The sequence below is a fragment of the Microcebus murinus genome, chromosome 8 (assembly GCF_040939455.1).
Source record: "Microcebus murinus isolate Inina chromosome 8, M.murinus_Inina_mat1.0, whole genome shotgun sequence".
NCBI lineage: Eukaryota > Metazoa > Chordata > Mammalia > Primates > Cheirogaleidae > Microcebus > Microcebus murinus.
Window position 1 is genome coordinate 87317716 of NC_134111.1, and position 23477 is coordinate 87341192.

At 53.9% G+C, this 23477-nt stretch overlaps 1 protein-coding gene across 1 annotated transcript; it reads left to right on the forward strand.

The window, feature by feature from the left end:
- Nucleotides 1–1533: 1533 nt before the first annotated feature.
- Nucleotides 1534–23313, forward strand: IGFBP2 (insulin like growth factor binding protein 2). Its single transcript, XM_012785185.3, has 4 exons — nucleotides 1534–2084; nucleotides 20861–21090; nucleotides 21801–21941; nucleotides 22817–23313. The coding sequence occupies exons 1-4, from the start codon at nucleotides 1655–1657 to the stop codon at nucleotides 22979–22981; spliced, it is 966 nt and encodes a 321-aa protein (XP_012640639.2). The 5' UTR covers nucleotides 1534–1654; the 3' UTR covers nucleotides 22982–23313.
- The last annotated feature ends 164 nt before the right edge of the window (nucleotides 23314–23477 follow it).

Sequence of the window (23477 nt, forward strand, 5' to 3'; positions counted from 1 at the left end):
ACATCCGTGTGAGTCAGCTGGATTTCCTACCTCCCCCCTGCTCCCTCCAAGTGATCAGCTCTCAGACAGAAGTGAACTGACTTTCCGATCTCCTCCTTCACTTTCCCATTCCCGAGTTTTTGCTGTGGCTGGTCCCTCTGCTTGGAGTGCCCTTGCAGTCCCTACATGTCCCCTGGGAGAATTCCAAGCTTCCACTACAATTGTGACTCACCCAGGAAACTCCTCTGCTCCCCCCTACCCATTACCTCTCCAGTGGAGTATTTCTCAAAGCCTCTGACAACCACTTCCTTGTGTTCATCTTACCAAACTCTTCCCTGTAATTCTTAGTTTCTTAAGAGGAGGAACTTGCCTTCCTGGAGGCATCTAGTTCACCTTCAGAGCCAGGTGGCCACCTGGTTAAGTAGCTGTTGAATAGAACCAAACAGGCTCTGAGCCTTAAAGCTAGGAAGAGCCCGTGTGTGTGTGTGTGTGTGTGTGTGTGTGTGTGTGTGTGTGTGTGTGTGTGGTTGGGGGGGAGGGTAGCACTGAGATATTGGAAAATTAAACCTGGGCTGCAGGCAGCTTAATAGTTCATCCCTCACCAAAAGAGTCTCTCTGACAACGGTCTTTGTTAGGGTCACAACCCAAGATGGGTGATGAGCCCAGCCTGGAAAGATGGGGGTTGGGGCAGCTTGGAAAGAGTCAAACGGAACAACGAAGGGAGGCCGTAATTGTCCATCTGATTATTGGAGAGAGCCATAAACGGCCTTCCCCAGAGCGATCTCTCACACCTGGAGGGCTGATCGCACCTCTCCGAGCCCCCTGCAGCGGTGTGTTCAGGCACGTCTTCCGCAGCAAATGCCTCGGGATTTGTAGTCCGGGGCCAAGTTACTAAGGAATAATTTTGGCGGGGCGGTGGAGAGAGGGGTTGGGGGAGAGGACGGGAACAGTGCCCGGAAACTGCACTGCGGGTTCTCATGTATTGTAGTCAGGAGCTCCCAGATTTGGGAAACTGCAATGGTCACTAAGAGGGGCTGTTCGCGGATAGCCTGGTCCAGACCGGTCTGAACCAACGTTAAGAGCCACCTGACACCAAGTCATTGTCCGAAGCAAAATGTCAGCGGTGCGTGATACCTCGAGGTTGAGAGTTGGGGTGATCAGACTGAATCGACCTGAAGGTCAGGACTGTGCCTTATGTCCTTTGTGTTCCTCGGGCAGTTAGCCCGGGGCGGCCACATGGGAAGCGCGCAACTAAGTCCTTGAACTGAACTGAAAGACAGGAGACAAAAGCACTTCTCCACTCCCAATTCGATCCTACCCCAACCTGTACGTTATTCTTATCCTCCGGGAGTCAGGGAGCCAGGGCTAGAGGAGCGTGGAGGGACGCGGCCGGGGTGGAGTGGGGGACCCGCGGAGCTGGGAACCAACTGCGGGGTGGGCGAGTGGGCGTGCGCGCATGCACGTGCCGGCGCGCGGGAGTGCCGGGGAGGAAGGGGGTGGTCTCCAAAAGGGGGAGGGGAGAAGGCAGGGGGCGGGGAGAAGCAGGCCCTTTAGGACCCGGCTGCGGCGGCGGGGGAGGAGAAAGAAGCGGAGGAGGCGGCTCTCGCGCTCTCCGGGCCGTGCCACCTGCCCGCTCGCTCGCTCGCTCGCTGCCGTCGCGCTCCCTATCGCCAACATGCTGCCGAGACTGAGCAGCTTCGCGCTGCCGCTGCTGCTGTCGCCGCTGCTGCTGCTCCTGGGCGCGGGCGGCGGTGGCTGCGGGGCGCGCGCCGAGGTGCTGTTCCGCTGCCCGCCCTGCACACCCGAGCGCCTGGCCGCCTGCGGGCCCCCGCCTGCCGCGCCGCCCGCCGGGGTGGCCGGGGTGGCCGCCGGCGCTCGTGCGCCCTGCGCCGAGCTCGTCCGGGAGCCGGGCTGCGGCTGCTGCTCGGTGTGCGCCCGGCTGGAGGGCGAGGCGTGCGGCGTCTACACCCCGCGCTGCGCCCAGGGGCTGCGCTGCTATCCCCACCCGGGCTCCGAGCTGCCCCTGCAGGCGCTGGTCATGGGCGAGGGCACTTGCGAAAAGCGCCGGGACGCCGAGTACGGCGCCAGCCCCGAGCAGGTTGCAGGTAACGCGGGCTGGGACAGCTAGTTGGGAGAAACTTGCAGGGCAGCTGGGGAGCCTGGCTGGCGGCCACTGGGCAGGGCAGGAGTGTGTGGCGGGACCCCAGGGACTGTTTTAGGGAAGTGCGGAGTCCTTGACCCGAGCTGGGGGGACTGCTGAGGGCGGGGACCCGAAAGTCAGGCCAGGGGTGGAGAACTGGAGTTAGACACACGGAAGAGCCCTGGCTCATAATTTGGTGGGGATGAATGGGGAAAAGAAAGGCACCCTGTCGCCGTAGTCTTCTCCGGGTGGAACGTACCCCGACTTCTAATCTGGAGGAGGGATTTATTGGGGAGGAGGGAGTTGGTTAGATCTGCGGGAGTGGGAATTGGAAGCTTATTGGGACACTGCTCGAGTCGGCGACTGCCAGCCACGGGTCCTGGTGGGGTCGCTGCTGGGAGGCGGAGGCTGCTGGGCGCAGTGACCCAGGAACCTCGCTTGAGGAGAGGGCGGTGGGGGGGGGCGCCAGCGCAAGGAGGGACACTTCCTTCTACTGGGGTTCTGAGGTGGGAGGAAAGGACTCGCTGGTACTTTGCAGGGTGGGTTGCCTGGGAGAAACGCTACTATTTTGCATAGAGGGTTCTTGCTACCAGGTTGAATTGCAAAATCAAAGGGAGCGTTTGGGAGGCGAGGTGGAGACCCCAGCAGTTGACTTAGCCCGCTCTCCGGCTCTGATCCCGGGACGGCGACAACCAGGCTGTGCAGTTTAGCATCTGGGCTCCAGGTCTGAAGGCAGGAGGGTGCCTGGGCGGTGGAAGCAGCTGCTCTTACTCGAGCGCTGTGTTGCACCCCATCCCCCCTCCTGAATTGAGGGACCCTGCCTGTCCCATAGAACGGGGACCCCGAGGTTCTGTGTTAAGGGGCCCTTATTCCTCCCCAAAAGTTATCTGAAGGTCGCAACCAGGCTCTAGGGAGCTCATTTTTTTTTTTTTTTTTAATTATGAAAGTCTCCTGCCCCAGTGGTCTGGAGGAAGCTGTAATTATTTTCTTTCCTCTTGGAGACAGTGGTGAAATGTGTCCACTGCCTGCTGCTGTTGTTTAAAAAGCAAGTGAGTCTGATCAAGTTTCTCAAACTTAAAAAAAAAAAAAAAGAAAAGTGAAAACATTCTTGCCTGCTTCTCAGCTTCTGCGGTCTTTGTAAGCCCCGTACAGTCCCCCCCTTGCTCTGGGCTGCTATTGTTTTTTTCCTGTTCTCCTTGAGAATGGAATTAGGGGTCAGAGTTGAAATCTTTCTTCTAGTTCTCTGGCACATTTTGCCCTGGAACACAGAGCAAGTTGGGGCTTCCTCTAAGTGGAACCCCGAGTCCCCTTCTCCCTTGCTCGCTTCCTTTTGGAAATTAACCCTTCCCTCCTGCTTCTCTTAGAAAGTAGTAAGAGAAGGAAAGAGACCCCCAATAGTCCCTTCACTGTGGGGCAGGACATCCACCCCCCAGTCCTGCTTTCATCTTGGTCACCCTCCCACCCGTGGTCCACCAGGGCCATACTGATCGGTTTCTGAGCTGAACTCTGGCAAACTAAACATCTTCCTCAGCAGAGTGAACTTTTCAAAGGGCCTCAAGTCGATAGAATCATTTGGATGGTTTGGATGTTGACTGTTTTAATAAAGCGTGTGGTGCACTTCCTTTCTAATGTTTTAGTATTTTTTTTTTTTCACTCTTCATTTGTTTCACTCTAAGCCAGAAAACCAATTCTCCTGCTACCCAAATCCCTGAAGCAGGTTAGGGTCTTTAGCCCGGAACAGATGCGGGAACAGATGCGGGGGATTTCTCCCCCTTCACTTTTCCCTAGAGTCTGGGGTAGGGAGGGGTTGTCAGGGGAGCCTGGGGACAATGCGGTGAGTTCATGGGAAGAATGTCACTCTGGATTTTCTGCCTGGTTATGGGACTTCCCTTCCGCCAGCTCGCCCCAGCTGCCTCCTCAGCCTTCTCCTCCCAGTGCCCGTACGCCTTCCGCATTTTTCTCTTGTGCTCCAGCCTGGGAAGAGGGGATGTTAGGCTGAAGTTGGGGGTGGGGGGATGGAGGCTCAATGGGTGCACTTGAAAGAAGTGACCAACATCAGGGGTGCCTGAGACAAAAGTAGGACTGGCGGGAGAAGAGCTCTTTGGGGAGAAGCCTGGGCTTGCAGGGGTGCAGGGAAGAGAGGGGGCCAGGTTGGAGGCTTCTGTGGGGAGAGGGTCTTGGGCTGGGGCAGGGCCTGGCTTTGCTGTGTGGAGAGTGCTGGGGTCCCCAGTTGAGGGGTGAGGACTGGCCCAGATGCCAGTCCTTAGCACTGAATCCTGCTTTCTCCTACTCTCCTTCTCCCATCTCCTCCCTCTCCCCTCTGAAGAATGAGCATCCCCCACCCCCAGCCTGCATTCTTCTTTGAGCAGGTTGCTTTTGAGAATTTTAAACATACCCTCTTATTTCGAGGCAGCAAACCCCAGCAGTTCCGGCTTTGCTGTTAGCTCTTTTGTCTTTGTTCCCAGGACTCAGGGGCTGTGCTGCTGGCTTCCTGGGGATGGCAGGGATGCCGGGGGTGGGGGTGGGGGTGGGCACTTCGTTGGAAGGAGTGGGTGATGGTGAGCCTGCATCCATGGGGGTGATGGCCTGGGACTTGTTGGTTCAAAGAAACGATGAAGTCAGACGAGGGGGCAGGGGTGGGCAGGCCTGGAAGAAAAATGGAAGGAGGACCCCATGATCTGCCTGAAGTCAGGACTTTGAAATCGTGTGGGTGTGTTTGGTGGTGGAGTGGGCAGAAGTGGCTAGAAATGTCAGGGGAAGAGAAGGGAGCAGGCTTGGGCCAGGCGGGGCCCTTTCAGAATCGAGGCCTGGCTGGACTGATTTCCTCCATGTCTCCCCAGCCTCCTTCCCTGCGGCGTACAATGCAGGGGATTATGCCGAGGGGCGGGGCGCCAGAGTGGCCGTCTGGTCCGCTGCACGTATAAAGGTGCTATAGAAATGTGCAGTCATTCAAAGTCCCAGGGCAGACAGGCGGGCAGACCGGGCAGGCTCTGCTTCTGCAGTTGCTGGGGGAGAAGGAAGGGGAGAAGAGGCCAGCACTGATTTACAGTGGTTCAGTGCAGCTTCAAAAAAGAGGGGGAAAAAGCAACGGGACTTCTGGCTCCGAGCACTGCTTTGCGTCTCGTCTTGCATAAATTTGCATACCGAGTTCAAAGTCGTAAAATAGACTGGGGAAATGAGTGGGACCCACTGTCACTGATTGTTAACACCACTACCTTCCGCCGCCCCTCCCCCCATCTGGACGGCACTCGCAGCGCTAGCCCTGCTAAGCTGCTCTGCCTGAGTCACCAGGCACCACTGTGCTGGAAGCAGGGGATGGGGGTGGAGGGCTGCTCCTGGGGCCCGTCTGAGAGACCCAGCAGGGCGTGGCTTTGTGCACCCTGGCCTTGGAGGCAGGGCCCGTCTGAGGGGCAAGGCCAGACAGGTTCTGGATGACAGGGAGGCTCACAGTGTTCTGTCTGCCACTGCTGCCTGGGGCTGCCATTTGTCCATGATGGCTGGGATTGGAGGAAGTCGCAGAACTGGGTCTTTTTTGCTGGAAGTTTCCCTACCCACTTTCTGCATATGCCGAAAACGTTTACTGTGTTAGCTTCCTTTGTGTGGTAATAATGACCCAATTCCTTAAACAAGATATTTGAGGGAAAAAAATCCTATATAACAATGTTAAAAGTATTTTACAAATCAGGGCTAAGGAATCCCTGGGTTAGAATAGGTGGTAGAGTAGAAGGGAAGAAGAACCCATTCATCGTGGTCATGAGGATCTGTCTGCACCACAGGTCTTGGCCAATTGGACTGTTGAGTTTCCTGGTAGGCACAGGGAAGAGGGAGGCTTAGATGGTTCTCACAGCTATCCTACCTTAGCACTGGGCTTTAAGGTAAGGTTTTCAGGCAAATTATTACTTTGGGTTAGGAGATCACATGGCAGTTAGTCCTATAAAAATGCCCTGGGTTACCCGAGAGCAGGAGCATGTCCCGTCCCTCATTATCAGACATTTGAGGGTTTTGAGAGAATCACTGTTCTCTGGCCCACGGATCAGGTTGGCTTCCAGTTGGTTCTCCGCTTGGCAGTTCTCTGCCATAGAAAATAGGACGGACAGTGGCTAAGTTCTGATAGAAGGAAGTTCTGAAAATTCTTGGCCATCCCAGACTGGAGAACAGGGTAAGTATGTATAGGACCTGGAAGGGCAGGGCAGGGGCTGTGGAAAGGAAGGGGGGAAGAGCAGAACGAATGTGGGCCACAAGGCTGCGTTCACAGTTGGTTGTTGTTGGTCCTCCTCACACGTTGTAGCATTAGACCACAAAAAAAAAAAAAGAAAAACATTGAAGTCTTTTTTTTTTTCTTTTTAGCATCTGTGTATCTGGGGACTTTTTTTTTCCTCTTCTTTTTTTAAGGGACTCCATATCCAGGGAATGGCTTAGCCTCCCTCTCTGTGTTCCCAGCGCCCCCTGCCCTCCCCGTCTTTCTCCTTCTTGTCCCTCGGTCCCTGCAGACCATGCTCTTCTCTCCCAGCCTGCTCCCTTCCAACCTCTCCCACTGCTGGCCCAGCAAGAACACCTGGCTGCTCGCTAGGTGAGGTGGCCAGGGCTCAAAAATAGGGAGTGGAAGTACAGTGGCCCAGCCTTCCTCTGAGTTCCAATCAGAGGGTTACTATATAGGCGATTGGAGACTAGAATGTTTTGAAAAATTTCAAATCCTTAAATGAGGAGGACGGTTGACCAGGCTTTGAGAGGGGACTTCAGTGGGCTGGGGAAGGGGAGACTCCCTCCCACGGGGGTTAGTACTCACTCTGTTCCCTCTGAGACCAAGGCATGGAACAGGGGGTGACACTTTAATCTACCAGGGGAGCCAGTGACCCAGTTGGCAGATGTCATAGGCCCCTCTGCTTCTCCTTGCTCTCTCTGGCCAGCATTTTACTGAGAGGACAGGCAGCTGCCAGGAGATTGGTCATCTCCCCATCTGTCCTCACCCTATTATGAGCCGGCTTTTTGCATGTTTGTTTTCCTGCCTTCCACCATCCCTTCAAGAAAGGCTCCTCCACCTCCGCGTCCTGGGTGTGGACAGTGGGCGTCAGGTAGGGGATGCTCTGCAGGTAAGTGAGGAGCAGAGAGACTAACCTGGCTGTCTGCCCCTGCACCTTCTGCCTCCACAGCTGAGCAGGGGGTTGGGTTGTTGGCAGAAAATACCTTTGACCTTGTCAGCCAGAAGTTTTGCTCCTGGCCACCTGCTGTGTGCAGGTGATGTATGGGGCACAGCAGACCACTGCCAGATTTGGGTTATGTGGATTCCCTCCACTCCAATGAAAGGCCCATGTCCTGGAGCTTGGGGACTTCAAAAATGTAAGTAGCCGGCATGTATCGACCAGTCGAGCGAGACAAAAGGGTGACAAGGCGGAGTGGGCAGGTGACAGATGCTGGTGGAAGCAGCCTGGCCTTTGCTGTCCCATCGACCTGGGTCCCAGTGCAGACCCATCACCTAAGACCTGAGTGGTAAGTAAGGGCCTTCCTCAAATGCCAGGTTACCTGTCAGTGAAATAAGGATGATGGGGGGCACATTAGGGTGATGGCCATCATGGCATTAGTGGATTCTCATTCATGTTGGCTGCCTTAGTCTTGGCAAGTGGCATCTCCTGGCCCTTGAAGTGAAGGCCAAATGGGACACATCAGGCGGGCCGCTCATCTCTGGAGGTTCAAATCCTCGGTGTCTGCCACATACTAGTTACCTGAGGTAAGAGATTTAGTCCCGCTGAGCCTCAGTTTCCTTCTCTGTAAATCAGAAATCAATGGTACCCACTTCATCGGGTGGTGCCTACACGGGTGTGTGTGTGTAAAGATGTACAGTACACATAAAACCTAAGCACTTGCATTTTGGGGATGAGTCGCTTGATTTTCACCTTTTCACCTATAAAATGGAAATGTCTGTACCGCTCTGACCTACTTTCATGGGGCTGTAGTGAGGCCACTTGTGGAAAGGGTCATGAACCTGTACTTCAAGTGCAGTATAAACACAGGGGACAGTGAGCACGTGGTTGTGGTCGGCAGCCTGTACCTTTTATGGGTGATTTAAGTGTGCTTTTTGGGACCCGTGTCCAAATATCTGGGACTGACCATTGATACGGGAGCTTCTCTCTGTACTGCCTAGAATGGGACTGGGAGGGACTCTGGGGGACACCTGGGTTTTCATGTTAGCCTTGCTGCTCATTAACAGGTGACACAGGGCTGAGTCTCCCCTTCACCTGGCCAGAAAAGCTAGAGGAACTGGCCTCCCAGCTGTTGGTGTCCAGAGCACTGGAGAATCCCCAAGGCCACATTTCAGGGTGGGGGAAGGTACTCTATATAGATGGCCTTTCAGGGGAAACCTGCTAGGACCCAGGCTTCAGATAATAGGGTCAGTGCTAATCAGAGTAGTCCTAACACAGTGGTCCCCAACCTTTTTGGCATCAGGGACCAGTTTCAAGGAAGACAGTTTTTCCAGGGACTGAGGAGGGGGAGGGGGAGCTCAGGTGGTGATGCGAGTGATGGGGGAGGGGCTGTAAATACACTCACCTCCTGCTGTGTGCCCCCCACTTCCTAAGTTTCATGGAAGACGATTTTTCCACAGATGGGTGGCCCAGTCCCTAACAGTCTGCGCACCGGGGGACGGGAAAGGGGACCACAGCCCTAACACACTCAGCACGTAGGGTGTGTAGTTGTGCAGTCATCAAAGCCATGGCAAAGGCCTCACAGACCAGGGCAATGGGGATTTCAAACCTCTGAACCTAGGGTGCCAGAACACATTGAACGTGATCCTGGCAAAGACATTGGATGTTCTTTCCAAAAAAGTGACATTTGCTTGCTACGTTGTCTCTAGAGTTTACTAACTCTAGAGTGGGGGTGTGTGCAGCATCTCATTTTGCAAGGGCTAAAGGATTCTGAGCAGGAACTCTGGGTTTGGGGCTGTTTTCAGAGTGCTGGGGTCTTTCCTAGTGTCTGTTCCCATCTGTGATACTGGGCGGCCCTCTGAGTGGCCACCTGTCTGTGCACAGTGACGCCGCCTCTGTTCCTTGGCATCTAATGGGGCAAGGCTCTGGGACGGTGGAGAAGGCAGACGCTTGAGTCTTTGGGGCCAGTGTCTACTATGGAGAAACCCAGGACAGTGGGGGCAAAGCACAGTGTCGCCACTGGGAATCCCAGATGGATTAGTCCTCCTGGACTCTCTGAGGGCTTTCGTGGTGGCAGGGGGAAGGACAGGCATCTTCTACAGATGGGGTAGTCCAGGGAAATGTGTTGGTTTTCAGGTCCCAGTGAGACTACATGCGTTCCCCCCTCCGCTCCTTCCAAGAGCAGGCTGTGTGGGGTGCAGGAGATTGAGTTTTCTGTCCTGGAGAAAGGATCATCTCCTTGTCTCCCTGTGCTCCTCTCCTCCTCCTCCTCCTCTTCCTCCTCCTCCTCCTTCTCCTCCACTTCCACTGCTGACCCCTCACCCTTCCCTCCCCCTCCTGCGGCTACTCCTGTTCTTTGACAAAGCCAGGGAGGATCTTGGCTGGCTCAGCCCCTGGGTGTCAGTCACGACTCAGAGGGAGACCTTACTCAGACACTGGCTCCCCCAGAAAGAAATACTGAGTCGACTGTACTCAGGAATTTTTTTCCCTTCCCTCTTTTTTTTTTTGTTGGGGGGGGGGAGGAAGGACACTTGGCAGTCCTTGGGGCCCTTCTGGCTGCCAGCCCCACATCTCTTCCTGGCTGTTGGGAGGCAGGGCAGGAGTGGAGTTTGGGGAGAAGAGGGCAGGGGCTGGCAAGCTGCCAGCTGCCGGGCAGAGGAATTGGCCCACAGGCCCTGGGGAAGTTGGCCCGGAGTGAAGCCCAGGGAGGTTTCTAATTAGTGGGTGGGTGAAGGTGTGTCAGCCTGTGTTCATTCAAGGAACTGAGCTCTCCCAGCCAGAGTGGCAGGGGGGAGGGGGCTGAGCCCCCGAAGGCCTGGGCAGGGTGGAGGGAGGCTGCAGGAGCCTGCTCTATGTGTGCCATCCCGACCATGTTCTGGCTGCAGAGATCCAGGTTGGACTTGGGGGTCAGAGAGTCCTAAGCAAAGAGAGCCACTCCAACAGTAAATGATTAAATAATAGTTAAACTTGCTTTGTTCTAGATGTTGTCCACTTCTACCAGAAAGCCCAGTGTTTTTTGTTTTGTTTTGTTTTGTATTTTTTCCCCCCTCAGCTCTGTTTTAGCCTTGGGATTCTTCCCACTGGACAGGGGAAGAAATCAAGGCTGCATTCAGGTTCAAATGCCAAGGTAAATGCAGACGAGAATGCAGTCTGGGTCTCCGGATTCTCATGCCAGTGCCCCGTTCTATCAGACTCACGCATGCAGGAAAGCAGTGAATTATATACTGCTTCTTGGAAAAGCTCCTTTTCCCTGGGAGGTAGTAATTAAGGCATAACTTCTCAAAAATGTTCCTTTACGCAACTCTCCAGGAAGTTTCTTTTAGGTCTATTGTCTTTACTTCTGGACGGAGGTGCCAAGTTGCCTCTGGATGGTAAACTTGCTTTCTAAAGTGCCTGAGGCCGAGGAAAAATGAAAATGGCAATTCCCCTGTGCCTGTGCCCTGCCCCTGGGACTTCGTGATAACGCATTGCGTTTCTGTGGCAGCGGGGCCCGGAGGTGTGTCAGGCAGGATATGGGGGGCCGGGTGGGATAGGTTCGCTGGAGCCTGAGGCTTTTGAGGTTGGATGGGGCAGCTGGTGTACAACCGATAGCTCCCCTGAAACCCTGGGCCCCTGGAGTTCTGGGGTTAAAAGGTCATGGTCAAGGGTCTTTCCTCAAGTGACAGCGAGTGGCCGGATGCCATCTGGTTGGTTAAGAGCTATGGAGCTAAACAACCAGGCTTTGGTTTTGGCTCGGCCACTGGCTACGTGACTTTGTGCAGCTGCCCTCAAACTATGGCTCTTTTGTCAAATGTGAGAGAGGATAAGAAATTATCAACCTCATGTGCTTGCTTGATAATTAAACAAAGTTATGTATACGACCCACGTAGCACAGAAACTCAGATAATGGAATAAGGTAGTGCTGGTTCTGACCCCGTCTTTTCATCTCCCTCTGCCCTCTGCACGGAACAGGAGAGTGGCAAGTGCCTGTTTTCTGGTTGGTGGTTTTGAGAATACTGTTGGGTGTGGCCTACTCCATGGGGCGGGCTCACCTGGACAGCTGGGTCAGCTTTGGACAGCCGTTAGTGGGTCCAGAGGGGAGTCGTTGGTTGAGGGTTTTCCAGTGGGCAGCAAGGGCCTGATGTCATTGTCCCTTACTGTGCCAATGGCCACCTGTGGCCCATTTGTGCCCCAGGAGGTAGGACTCTGGTTTGGTTTGCTGCCTCTTAAACCAAGAGAACGTGGCCAAGGAAGGCAAGTGATGTGACGCAGTATTGTATCAGATAGGATCAGTGAACTTTTAGTTGAAGACAGAGAAAAGCATGGTGACCTATTTAAAAACACTTATTTATATTCAGGACACTTCTTGTGCTGGTTTGAGAGTGTGGCCGGCAATCCTGGACATCTTTGCAGGTTTTAAATTTCTTTTTACATCCTCTGGGTTCAATTTGTCAGGCCTGGAGTGTCTGGGCACAGTGTTATTGGGGTGGAGAAGAGGAGGGCAGGAGGGAGGGTGGTGGGAGTGAGGTTGGGAGGATTCCGCTTTTATTACCGTCTGGGAGCTGGGCTGTGGGTTTGTACCACGGGCACTGAGCATGGGGACAGCTGTGTCCTTCCCACCCCACCTCATGCTTCCATTTGCTCACTGCCTTTCTTTACCCATAATTGCTCTTGCTGATAGGAGCCCTGGACAGGGAGGGAGAGGCTAGAGGAGCCGGGAAAAGGATTAATACAACAAAGTTCTCCAGGGCAACTGGTAGATGCTCTGGGGATAGTCAGCTTTTCAATGTGTGAACGTAGACTGAGTGCACACTATGTGCAAGCTTAGAGACTATGTCTGTTCAAAAGCAGTTGTCATGCCACCTGTAACGCATGCTTTTTGATGTTGGAGGGGGGACAAGAAAAGCATTTTATTTAACAAGTTGAACATTATCCAAGAAGAAACCAAGTCAGTAAAGATGTGTTTACATGCTGTGCAAATGGTGCCTCTTTTAGCCTTTTGACCAAGGTTCGTGGGAAGATCTTAACGTTAAATAATGAAGTCCCTTTATGGGGAATAAAGTCACAGAAGTAAGAGAATCCCGTTCGGCAGGTATCTGCTTCTTCACTCTTAGAAAAAGAAAGCTCAGTATCTTCCTTCCAAAAAAAGTGAATTGAGCACACAGAATGTCTTCTTTCCTGTCCTTCTTTCATAACGTATAATTTTTTTAAAGCTCCACGAAGGGTAAAAACCAAGTTTATGCCTTCAAGAAGCTTCCATCCTTTAGAGGAGGAAGGAGAAGCATGGATCCCAGCTTTTTGCCAGAGGACCAAGGCTAGAGTGCCGTGAGGGAAGTTGAGTCAAGTTACAGGGGGACTTTGCCCAGCGATGTCTTTTCTTGACTCAATTACATGGCCTATGGGCACTTGGAGGCCTCCTTGCTCATCCTTCTTCCTCCTCAAGAGGTTCCTCCTCAACTATACCAGAGGAAGGTTGTGCAATTTCTTCCCATCTGCAATTTATAACTTGTTTTTGTTCTTTCTTATGAAATTCTTGGTTGGCTTCTAACCTGGATCTCTCCTGTTTTAGTTTAAGGCTGTTTTCTCTCTGGTCCCTTGCACTGGATATTATTGGCCTGTGGGTGTCTCCACTGCAGTGTACCCTTTGGGCTACACCAGGGTGAGCTTGCCCCTTGGCTTTCTGTTCTCAGGCCTGAGTCATCTTGCTTCTGCTCTCTCCCCCTTCTAGATTCTGTGACCCTCTTCTGGTATCTTTGGGTCTTTCCTCTGACTCATTCCTCATTTCTTCATGGCACAGAGAACTGGCCAGGAGCCCATGGCCAGGTTCCAACTAGTGGGCAAGTGACCCCGATAACATTGCATTGGCCATTGAGAGTGGTGGCGAGGCCTGCCATGTCACTGTCGTTTGGTCCTCTTCCAGCCAGCAGGTTCCAGGGACACCCAATGTTCCTGACACCCCTGCTTGACAAGGAAGGTGTGGTGGATGGTGTAAGAGGCAACTTTTTAAAAGAAAATTGTAAAAATGCAGAAAAGTACTAAGAACAATGCGGCAACACCAGTCTACCACCCAGAACTGTGAGTGGTTGATATTTTGTACACTAGCATGGAGTACTTAGTGTTTATCTTTCTTTTTTTTAGACAGCCAGAGAAGCTGTGAAGTGTTTATCTTTCTTAGCTAAACAGATCTGTATGCATATATATGGATGACCAATATGCATGTGTTTGCATGTGTTGCATCTACATGTGTATATATGCATGCGTGTATGTAGATGTATATGATGGATGACCAATGATGTCCACGTTGTTCTGTTAAAGTAAGTTGAAAATGTACATAAAGATTTCATTCACTCTCTCCACATTAGGTTGATCTACAGAGGCCAGAGCTATTCTTTTTAACTGCTGTGTATTATTCCTTTGCATTACCCTACCGATTTGATTTATCTGTTCACTTATTGAAAGACTTCCCAGTCAGGCTGCTGATAGTTTTTTTGCAAGTACAAATTCTGCTGTAATGAACACTTTTGTGCGTGTGCCCTTGTGCACATGTAGAGAGAAGCAGAATTGCTGTGTCAGGCACATTCTTCCCATTCCCAAGGCCCCTGCTCCAAGTTTGCACCAAAGCATGCTCCCAAAGCGTCCTCACTTGGGCCTTGGCAACTAGGCCACCTTGCCAGGTTCCCAGATGGCTTTAGTTGAGCTAGGGGAGAAGTGTTTGGGTCCCATGGAAAGGAGTGAAAGCTGATAGTGCTGTTTGCCATCTTGATATCAATTTCTCTGGCTCTTCAAGGACAGCTTGGCTCACAGAGCCCCAGAGGACCTTGGCTGAATTTGAGCATGTTTTTGTTTTCTCAAGCTGTCTGCCTCAGCCCTGACCCTCCCCAGGTCTTTGCAATTCCAGGAATGACCCTGGTGTTTATAAAGCAGCCCTTTAGAGAGCGCACAGGCAGGGAGGCTGTAAAGAGGTTGTGCTGTTTCTGCTCACTCAGAGGGAGCCCGAGATGAGACGGCCGCGTGAGGGCATGCTCTAGAAATCTCCATGATGCCTGGCCAAGAAGGGCCCCTCTGAGTGCAGCCAAGCATGCATATGTGTCTGTTTATGTACCCCAGAGTCGATGGGTAGAAAGCTGATGAGGCTGTGTCTTTGCAAAGTGTATGCGTGAGGCCGTATCTCTTGAACAGAAGAGGCATCTTTCTCCCCTCCCCAAGTTGTTCTTCAGGAAACTCCAGCAGAAGATCAAGAATCACAGAGGAATGGGGGCCCTGGCAGGGCCAGAGCTTGAGGGGTATTGTCCAAAATACAGGTTCCTTGGCCTTGCCCAGGCTTGCTGTCTCTGAATCTCTGGGGCTGGGGTCGAGGATACTATTTTTAGCAAGTCCTTTATGAGATTTTTGATGAATAGCTATGTTTGGGAACCATTGACCAACTCCTTGAATTTACAGATGGGCACACTGAAATCTGCACAAGTTAAATACCCTGCCCAGCGTCACTCAGAATCTCAGGGATGGCAGTGAAGTCAGGATCGAACCTCGGTCCTCTGGCTTTCTGACCAGCACTGTGCTTCCTATCACACTAGACTTGCTTAGCCAAGGCTTCAAACCCAAGAGCTGGTGCTCCAAAGGAAATCCAGAAAGAGTTCAGGGAGGCTTGGCATGGAGGGGAGTCATTGGCCGCATAGGGGACTCCCTACCCTCCCTTCATGCTCCATCTCCTGTAGTCCTTCCTTCCATGTGTAAGGGTGGTGGCATGTGCCCGTTGGGCTCTCCACGAGACAGAGTTCACTGAGCTCTTCAACACCCAGCTGGGTGACAGGCCTGCAGTAGCAGGGAGATGGTCCCTTGTGCCATCTTACCACCTGAGGGACTGGTGGATCTGGAACACCTGCAGAGGCTGTTTGCAGTCATTTCCTATCACAAAGGGGGTGCAGATGGGAGGGACCACCTAATTTTTGAAAACCATGCTGAGGAAGGATTTCTCCCAGCATGTGGTGGCATCTGAGAGGTGTCAGGCTTTAGGTGGCTGGCTCCCTTGCAGGAAGCAGGGGCTCCAGAGGGTGGAAAGCATAGGAAGGGACTTTGCAGTGAAACTGGGTATCCACAGGGGTCAGATGACCCAACAGGAAGAATGTCATTGACTCAATTGGAATGTGTCCTGGGTGCCAGCCTACACCACAACAGACATCCATGCACCGCACACTGTTCGGAATTCCAGCACGAGAGGCCGATTGTGAAGCACCCTGATGATGCAGACACGTGTTTGCTGCCGCAGATGGAGTCCTTCTTTGCCATCTGTAACAGGGACAGCTAATCCATTTTCTCTCATTCCACCCACACACCTTCCTCATCTCCAGCTCTCCAGGTGTCTAAAGTGGAAAGGTGTGGCAGTAAACCTAAGGCAGGGACAGGGGTTCTCCCCTGCTCTCCAGGCCCTCGGCTGATGGCACTGGGACTGTCCACTCCATCATTTCCCCACATCTCTTTGGGACAGCTTAACCTTCTGTATATATCGCAAAATTCCCTAATTTAGTGTTAACCCATTTCCTCCGGTGCTCCACAGGGCAGAAAAGCTAACGCTCACAAATCCGTAGGGAAAAGTCTCTTTGGGGGGCCCTGGAGGTCCCTGTCAACAATCTATAAGCCTGGAGTCATTTCCAGTGATGTCATTTGGGTTGCCAAGAACCATTTCTTATAGCGACCTTTGCACCGTAGCCCACAGAGTTGCATACATAAGTGGTTGCTTAATAAATGTTATTCTGAACGTAACTCTCTTAGGCAGGGAAAAAAATGCAACTTGGTATTTTTGTTCTGAGGGCAAATTCCATCTCTAGCTGGAGTTCTACATCTGGAATGTTTTCCCGTGGATCGCTCCCGTGGCCTATAAGGGAATATCTGGGAGGAACTCGGTACTGTGTGACGATGCCCTTGTGTGGGGAGCCGAATGGGCACCTTCCTGCCGGGGAGGAGAGGAAAGCAGCTGAGAGCTCACCTGTGTGTGCTCCTACTGCGTGCCAGGCACGCACTGTAGGTGCATGCGAGTCTCTGGGATCCTCCCAGCAGCCCGTTGGAGGTGGACGCTGTTTGTCCTCTTGTTACAGCTGAGCATTGGAGGCACAGAGAGCTTAAGAGTCTAAGGCTGCACAGCTAAGTGAAAGCTGGGATTCAGACTCAGGCAGTTAGACTTTGGGGCCTGAATTCTGGAGCCAGCCTCTTGGGCTGGAAATAGTAACAAGGAATCAAGGCTTTTTCTCAGACTATAATCCTATCTGATCACCCAGTCAGCTAGTTCACTTGCCTCCCGTGGGCTTCTGCTTCAAGACGTGGAGTTCTGAGCTGGCCGTTAGACTTGGGTCCTGAAGCCCCTTCCAGAGAAAGAAACAGACGCTGCATGCACCCCCTTTAAGAAGAGCTTGCGTCAGCAAAGTGGCCGTGGATTTCCTCATCTTGTTGGCATGTTCGCGGCAGTGGCGAGATCAATAAAGGAAGGGAACAAAACATACCCGTGAACCCAGGTGGCCCCGTGAGGGTGCACAAGCTGACCTTTACTGCAATGAAGGTCGGGACACCTCGGGACAGGAAGCCAGGTCTGCCCTCCTGGGACAATACTGCCCAGCGACTCCTGCATCTGGGGCCAGGAGCCAGGACCGCTCCGTGACATTTGGGGACCCTGGACACTTTTGCCTCAGTGGACCTCTTCTGTCACAAAGACATATATGTTCAAACCATGTTTTATAACTGGTTTTGCAAATGTATTAATATCATATTAAGAGGTTTTGATCTTAATTTTTTTCTTCTGAGTCTAAAAGACTTAAAAGATCTTCTAGGCTCATAGGCGCTGTGCCTGTGGTGCCCAGTGGCCAAGCTGGCCTTGCCTGGAGCCTTCAGGCCCCAATGCACGTTATCTGTTGGCCCCTCTCTCTCCTCACCCCTGCTTCCAGAGTTTGTAGAGCGCCTGTGAGGATTCAGCATTGGATTGACCGCTAGGACTGGGCCGAGGTCTGCTTCTTTGGCCACTGTCTGTGGTGTAAGAGCCTGGGAGGGCTCGGCAGGAGGGAGCTGCAGGCTGCAGGTCCCCAGGGAAGACCCCCGTGCCCTGTCCTGAAAAGCTGTGGACTGGTGTCGCTGGGGACAGAGGGTGGCGAAGGTCTGAGCTGTAGGCTGGGAACATAGTTGAGCTAGACCTGCTTTATGTGGAGCCTGGAGTCATTTCAGCAAAGGGCTGGGAACATCCAGGTCTTGGGAGGGAGCTTAACTCCAGAACAGTGATTCTCAACCTGCAGCGGTTTTGCAGCGATTCCCAGGCACCATCTGGTCATGCATGCAGGGGTCTTTGGTTGTCCAGCCTGGGGAGGGTGCTAGTGGGCAGAGGCCAGGGACGCGGCTCACCGTCTTGCAGTGCATGGGCTGGCCCCTTGTGACAAAGAATTGTCCGATCCAAATGGTTAGCAGGGCTGCTGAGGTTGACAGACCCTGATGCCACAGGATGTTCCAGGCGTTGGGTTTGGGTGAGCGGAGCCTTCCTGGAAGCTCCAGGTTAGGACTAAACATGAGCTACCTTTTTCCTTCAACCAGAGAACATGTAATTATAGCCACAGTGGAGACCAGCTGTCTTAATTAACCCAAACCTTGGGCGGGCAGACAAGCCTCTTCCCAAAAGGGCAGAGCCAGGTGAGCTCTTCTGAGAGTCACGGGCTTCATGCCCACAAAGTGTGGAAGGTTCCAGAAGTGGTGCCAGGAGATTCCCAGAGCTGGTGTCTTCTCTAACTACCATGTGAGCAGAACACGGTCCCGAGCCCTGGAAGGGGTGGTGAGGTTTCCAGAAATGCTTCTGTCTCTGTGGGCGGGAAGCCAGCCGGGCCGGCGCGGTGATGAGAGTGGTGCCAAGGGTGATCTCGGGTGCAGAGGGCTCTGGAGAGGCCACCTGGAGGCTTCCCTTTCAGTTCGTCTTTCTTATGTCGGTCCTGGGTGGCTGGGATGGAGGCAAAAGGCTCTTCTCCGGGGCTGGCGGCTGGGTCTGATTAAATACAAGAACGGGACGCACACCCAGGCTGGGGGCAGTCCCTGAATCCGTCTTTTTCTGCGGGTGGCACTGGGCTGCTGGAGCAGAATTCCATCAGTTCTTGCTCCCTTTAGGACAAAACCCAAGGCCCCTAGGGAATAACCGTTCTAGATAAAAGGATTTTCCAGGTTTTCCAGGTTTCAGAAGTCTACATTGAAATATTTATTGAAATATAAATATTGAGAAATGTTATTTTTCTAAAATTTAACAATTTTGGATAGAAGTCTTTTTAATGCTGAGTACATGAAATTTTAACCCCCTCCCTTGTGCTGATGCCCATGGTCATCGTCATCATCAACACAATCTTGTTTTGGGCTGTCAGATGTAGAAGTCCCCAGGGGTCATCCATGGTGTGGCCTTGTTTGCCATGCAGGGAATGTCCCCAGAACTCTTGTGTTTGGTTTTTCTAGTGTCCTCTTTCCTCCCTGCCATTTGATACTTCTTGCCACTGTCCACATGCATTCTTTCTTTCTCCTTTTAATTCTCTTGACTTTCTTCTGGGGTGGCCCCGGAAACCAGGCTCGCTGGAGCAATGTTGGAGCCGTCAAGGTTCTCGTGTGGTGCTTGACCCCATCTTGGGTGGAAAATGCCAGGACGGTAAGATGCACAGACACGGTGGCAGCTGTTAGGATGCCCAGAGGCCCGTTTCCCTTTGCTTCCTGGTTCTTGGTGGGGTCTACGCTGCGGGGTAGCAGGTAACTGATGCCACGCTCCTCTTCCTCATCCTCCAAGGAGTAACCACCAACAGCATGAATGTAGAATTTCTATGTCCCAGGTCGTATTTTAACTGCTTCGACTCCAAAATACTCCTAACATTTCTCTGAAGTCAGAACTGTTATTATTCAACAGTAATAATTTACAGTTCAGAAAGCAGAGGCACAGAGAGGCTGGAAGAGTGCGGGGGAAACACAGGTGGAATAGAAAGTGGCAGAGCTGGGATATTACCTGAGTACGGCCCCTTGACCAGGCTGCTGCCCTGGAGGCTGCTGTGTGGCCAGGGAGGACTGGCCAGTGAGGACCAGCAGGCCCAGGGGAAGGACAGGGGTGGAGGCCAACCTGTGTTGAATGATTCTGCATGCTGGGGACCACGCTGGCCACCCTTGACATCAGGCACTGCTGTAGTGCCACACTAGGTACTTACCTGGCCCACAGGACGTGAGTGAGTGGGCATCACACAGCTCCCAGCAACCCGGAGGGGAGCTTGCGAGACCCTTTCTAAGGTAAGTGCCCATCAGGGTGGCCACTTGAGCCCAGCACATTGTGCCTGCATTCTGAAGGGACCGCCAGATACCAGGTGCCTTGTCTGAAACCCTTGTTAGATATATTTTAAGAGTCATTCATTTGTGCTATCAGAGCTGTACGGTATTTGAACGCACATTAAAGAGGGAGAGAAAATATGCAAGATTTGTTGAAAAACACCCCCTCTGCATCCACCCAGGTCGTGTTGGGACCTGCAGGCGAGTGGCTCTGGGCGGTGTGGTCTGGGGTTGTTTGCTCTGCTGTGTCTCCAAGGGGCCGGGGCTGGGGCTGGGTGGTTTGCGTGCCCGCCCTTCCAGAGCTTGCTGGGCTTGTCTCTCTGGTCACAACTCTACCGTATGGTTGGGGTTCTCTCACCCTCCCCTGGCTGGCTATGCTGCAGCCAGAGTGAGACCCTGGTAGGTGGGGTCTGCTTTCAGGGCCCCTGCACCTGGGCTGTGCACACAATAGATCTAAGAACAGACACCTTGATAGGCTTCGTGCCCGCAATGAGCTGAAACTACGGAGTTGAGGAAGTCACAGTTCCTGTTCTTGGGGCTCTTGGTGCAATGGGGTTGGGACGGGACGGACAGACAAACAAATAAAAGGGTCCATGGGGTAGTGCTGTAGCAGCCTAGGAGCAGACCGCGGTGGGGACTTTGTTGGGGGGGCAGTTTGGCAATACGGGGTGACAGTGGGGGAGGGGAGGAGGGCCCCGCAGGGGGTGTTGGCAACTGGATTCTGGGTTGCCGTGAGGCTCTCCGCCTTCTCACCCGCTATACAGACATGCCCGGTGATCTCTGTGGTGTGAGGTTTTTAAAGCTCAGCTAATCGGCACCCTTTGACCACAAATGATGAACTTCTTCACCTGGGGCTAGTGGGGGTGAATCTGGGAGGCCCCACCCAGGAAGGACTCAGTCTACTCCGGGGTGAGGGCTGAGCAGGTGCCTTCCTCTGCACTGACCCTGCCTCAGCGGGTGGGGACAGAACAGAGTAGGTGTCCTTGTCATTCTTCTGGCGTCACACAGTCTGAATGCAAATCCTGAGTCCGTCACTCTCAGGTGTGCGGTCTTGGTCCTGTGACCGGCGTCTGTGAGCCTTGCCGTCTCCATCTGCGGGAGGCGGGGAGGGTTCTGATGGCGCCAGCGCAGAGTTGCCACGGAGCTGAACTTGGCCATTCACGTCTTCACCTAGCACGGCCCTGGCGCGTGGTTGGTGCTCTTAGATGCTGGCCATCTCCATCCTTGCCCTTGTTAGGGGTCCCGGCGGTCCCTGGAGGGCTCGTCTCTCCGGGAGGATGGATCTGGAGCTCTCCTTCCCTTTGTCTCTTGGCAGACAATGGCGATGACCACTCCGAGGGAGGCCTGGTGGAGAACCACGTGGACGGGACCATGAACATGCTGGGGGGCGGAGGCAGCGCCAGCCGGAAGCCCTTCAAGTCGGGCATGAAGGAGCTGGCCATGTTCCGGGAGAAGGTCACGGAGCAGCACCGGCAGATGGGCAAGGGCGGCAAGCACCACCTCGGCCTGGAGGAACCCAAGAAGCTGCGGCCGCCGCCTGCCAGGGTCAGTGGGGGTCGCGTCCGGGTGGGGGTGGGAGCGCGTAGACAGGGAGTCTCAGCTGGGGCGGGTGTCCTGTGTTGCCTGTCGGCAAAGCATTTTTCTTTCCAGTTCTGCCACCGACACATTCAGTGACCTGTGGGGTCAGCCGGCATCTCTGGCTGCGAGAGGGACTGGACGCATGGTTTCTTGAAGTCCCTTCTTCTAAAACCTGCACGTTTCAGTCTGGTTCTGGGACACAGGCAGAGAGAAGGCACGCCAGGGGTGACAGTGGAGTCCCCGGCACTGGCTGGCTGTTGCTGGGCTGTGCTTCCCTCGCTGGCAGCCCCTGTCCTCTTCCCGCCCGCTCTGCTCTCCTGGGCGTGGCCCTGGGTGGGTGATGGGAAGGACTGGAGTCTGGCCACCTGGATGGGGCATGGCTTCTCCGGAGATGACCACTTGGAGCAGCATTTGCAAGTAGAGCCCGTTTTGATCCACGAAAGCCACTGTCACAGAGTAGTGAGGAGAGGAGTGAAAATTCACATCCATGTGATTTTCTTTCGGGAGGTGGTTGGGCATGACAATATGGTAGTGAGATCCCTGGGCTGGGTGTCAAAGTCCCTCATCCCACGTACTCGTGTGTGGCCTTGAGAAGGTCCCTTCCCTGCGCATCCAGCACTGGTGTTCGTGGCCGGTTATTCTCACTGCTGGCGTCCTCTGTCTGTCTGTCCTCCCAGACCCCCTGCCAGCAGGAATTGGACCAGGTCCTGGAGCGGATCTCCACCATGCGCCTTCCAGACGAGCGGGGCCCTCTGGAGCACCTCTACTCCCTGCACATCCCCAACTGCGACAAGCATGGCCTGTACAACCTCAAACAGGTGAGGGTGGGTGCCTACCTGGGCTGGAGGGGCTCCTCCGTGGCCCCAGGTCCTGGGCATTCCCAGAGTCCTCTGGGGTCTGAGCTGAGCCGGAGACTCAGACTTCTGTGACCTCGGGGATCCAGGTTCCAGCTGGCAGGCCAGGGGTGTGGCTCCCCTTTCTGGCCTCAGGCGGGTCAGATCCTGACCCCACTCACCCAGGAACCCGCCAACTGCACGCGGTGTCCAGGCTGAGGGGCGGGTCTTGGAGAGGAGAGGTGGGCTTAAGCCAATGTACCTCGGCTTTCCTGGCTTTGCATCTCAACTTGGCCTCTCACTAGCTGTGTGCCCTTGGGCAAGTTGCCTAACCAGTCTGTGCTTCAGCCTCATCTGTGAAGTGGGGATGATAACATGTCTAATTCGCAAGGTGGTCGTGAGGATTAAGTGAATCTCTGTGTTAGGTCTAAACCTAGTGAGCAGCGTGTCAGTTGCTCACACAGTCCCTGGCACATACCAGCTTAGTGTGACATGGGAGTTTTCACCTCACACTACGGCGAAGATCCGATATACCAGGTCCTCCACTGGGTGGGACCTCCTCGAGGCTGGGGGCTCAGTCTTTTTGTCTTCAGGCATCCCAACGCCTTGCTGATTGGAGTGGTCCCTGGGCCAGAAGCGTTAGCATCATGGAGCTCATCAGCCATCAGGATCTCTGGCCCTCCGCAGACCTCCCGCGTGGGAGTCTGCATTTTAGCAAGTGTCCCCGTGTGCATTCGAGATTGGGAAGCCCACCCTGCAGCGCCAGCTGAGCACAGGCCAGCATGTGGATGAGGGGAGGAAGGACCACTGGCTGCAGAGTATCCTTCACACTCTTCCCTTCTCTCCCCTTTTCCCCCTAGTGCAAGATGTCTCTGAATGGGCAGCGTGGGGAGTGCTGGTGTGTGAACCCCAACACCGGGAAGCTGATCCAGGGAGCCCCCACCATCCGGGGGGATCCCGAGTGCCACCTCTTCTACAACGAGCAGCAGGAGGCTCGCGGGGTGCACACCCAGCGGATGCAGTAAACCACAGCCAGCCGGTGCCTGGCCCTCGCCCCACCCCCTCTCCAGACACCGGCAGCAAACGGAGAGTGCTTGGGTGGTGGGTGGTGGGAGACCTTCCCGGAGTCTTGACCTGTGTATTTATATTGGCAAGAGACCAGCACCGAGCTCGGCACCCTTCCCTGCCCCACCCCCCCCAGCTGGAGATGCCTGCACCCCGCTTCTTACTTCCCCCTGGGGAGGAAGGGGGTCATGGTAGAGGAGCTGGGCTAAAGCTTTGGGAGGGGGGAAAAAGAAATTTTTATTTTTGAACCCCTGTGTCTCTTTTGCTTAAAATTAAAGGAAGGAAAAATAAAGTGTGTGTCTCTTGCCTGAGTCTTTGGGGCCTCTCTGGGGACGGGATCCATAGGCCCATAAGCCTCCTCCCAGCCTGCTTTTCATGACTCAGTTTCTCATTCATAAAATGGGAAGAAGGAAGGGCATCACCTGAATCTAGACCGGACCCTTCCTCGAAGCCTCT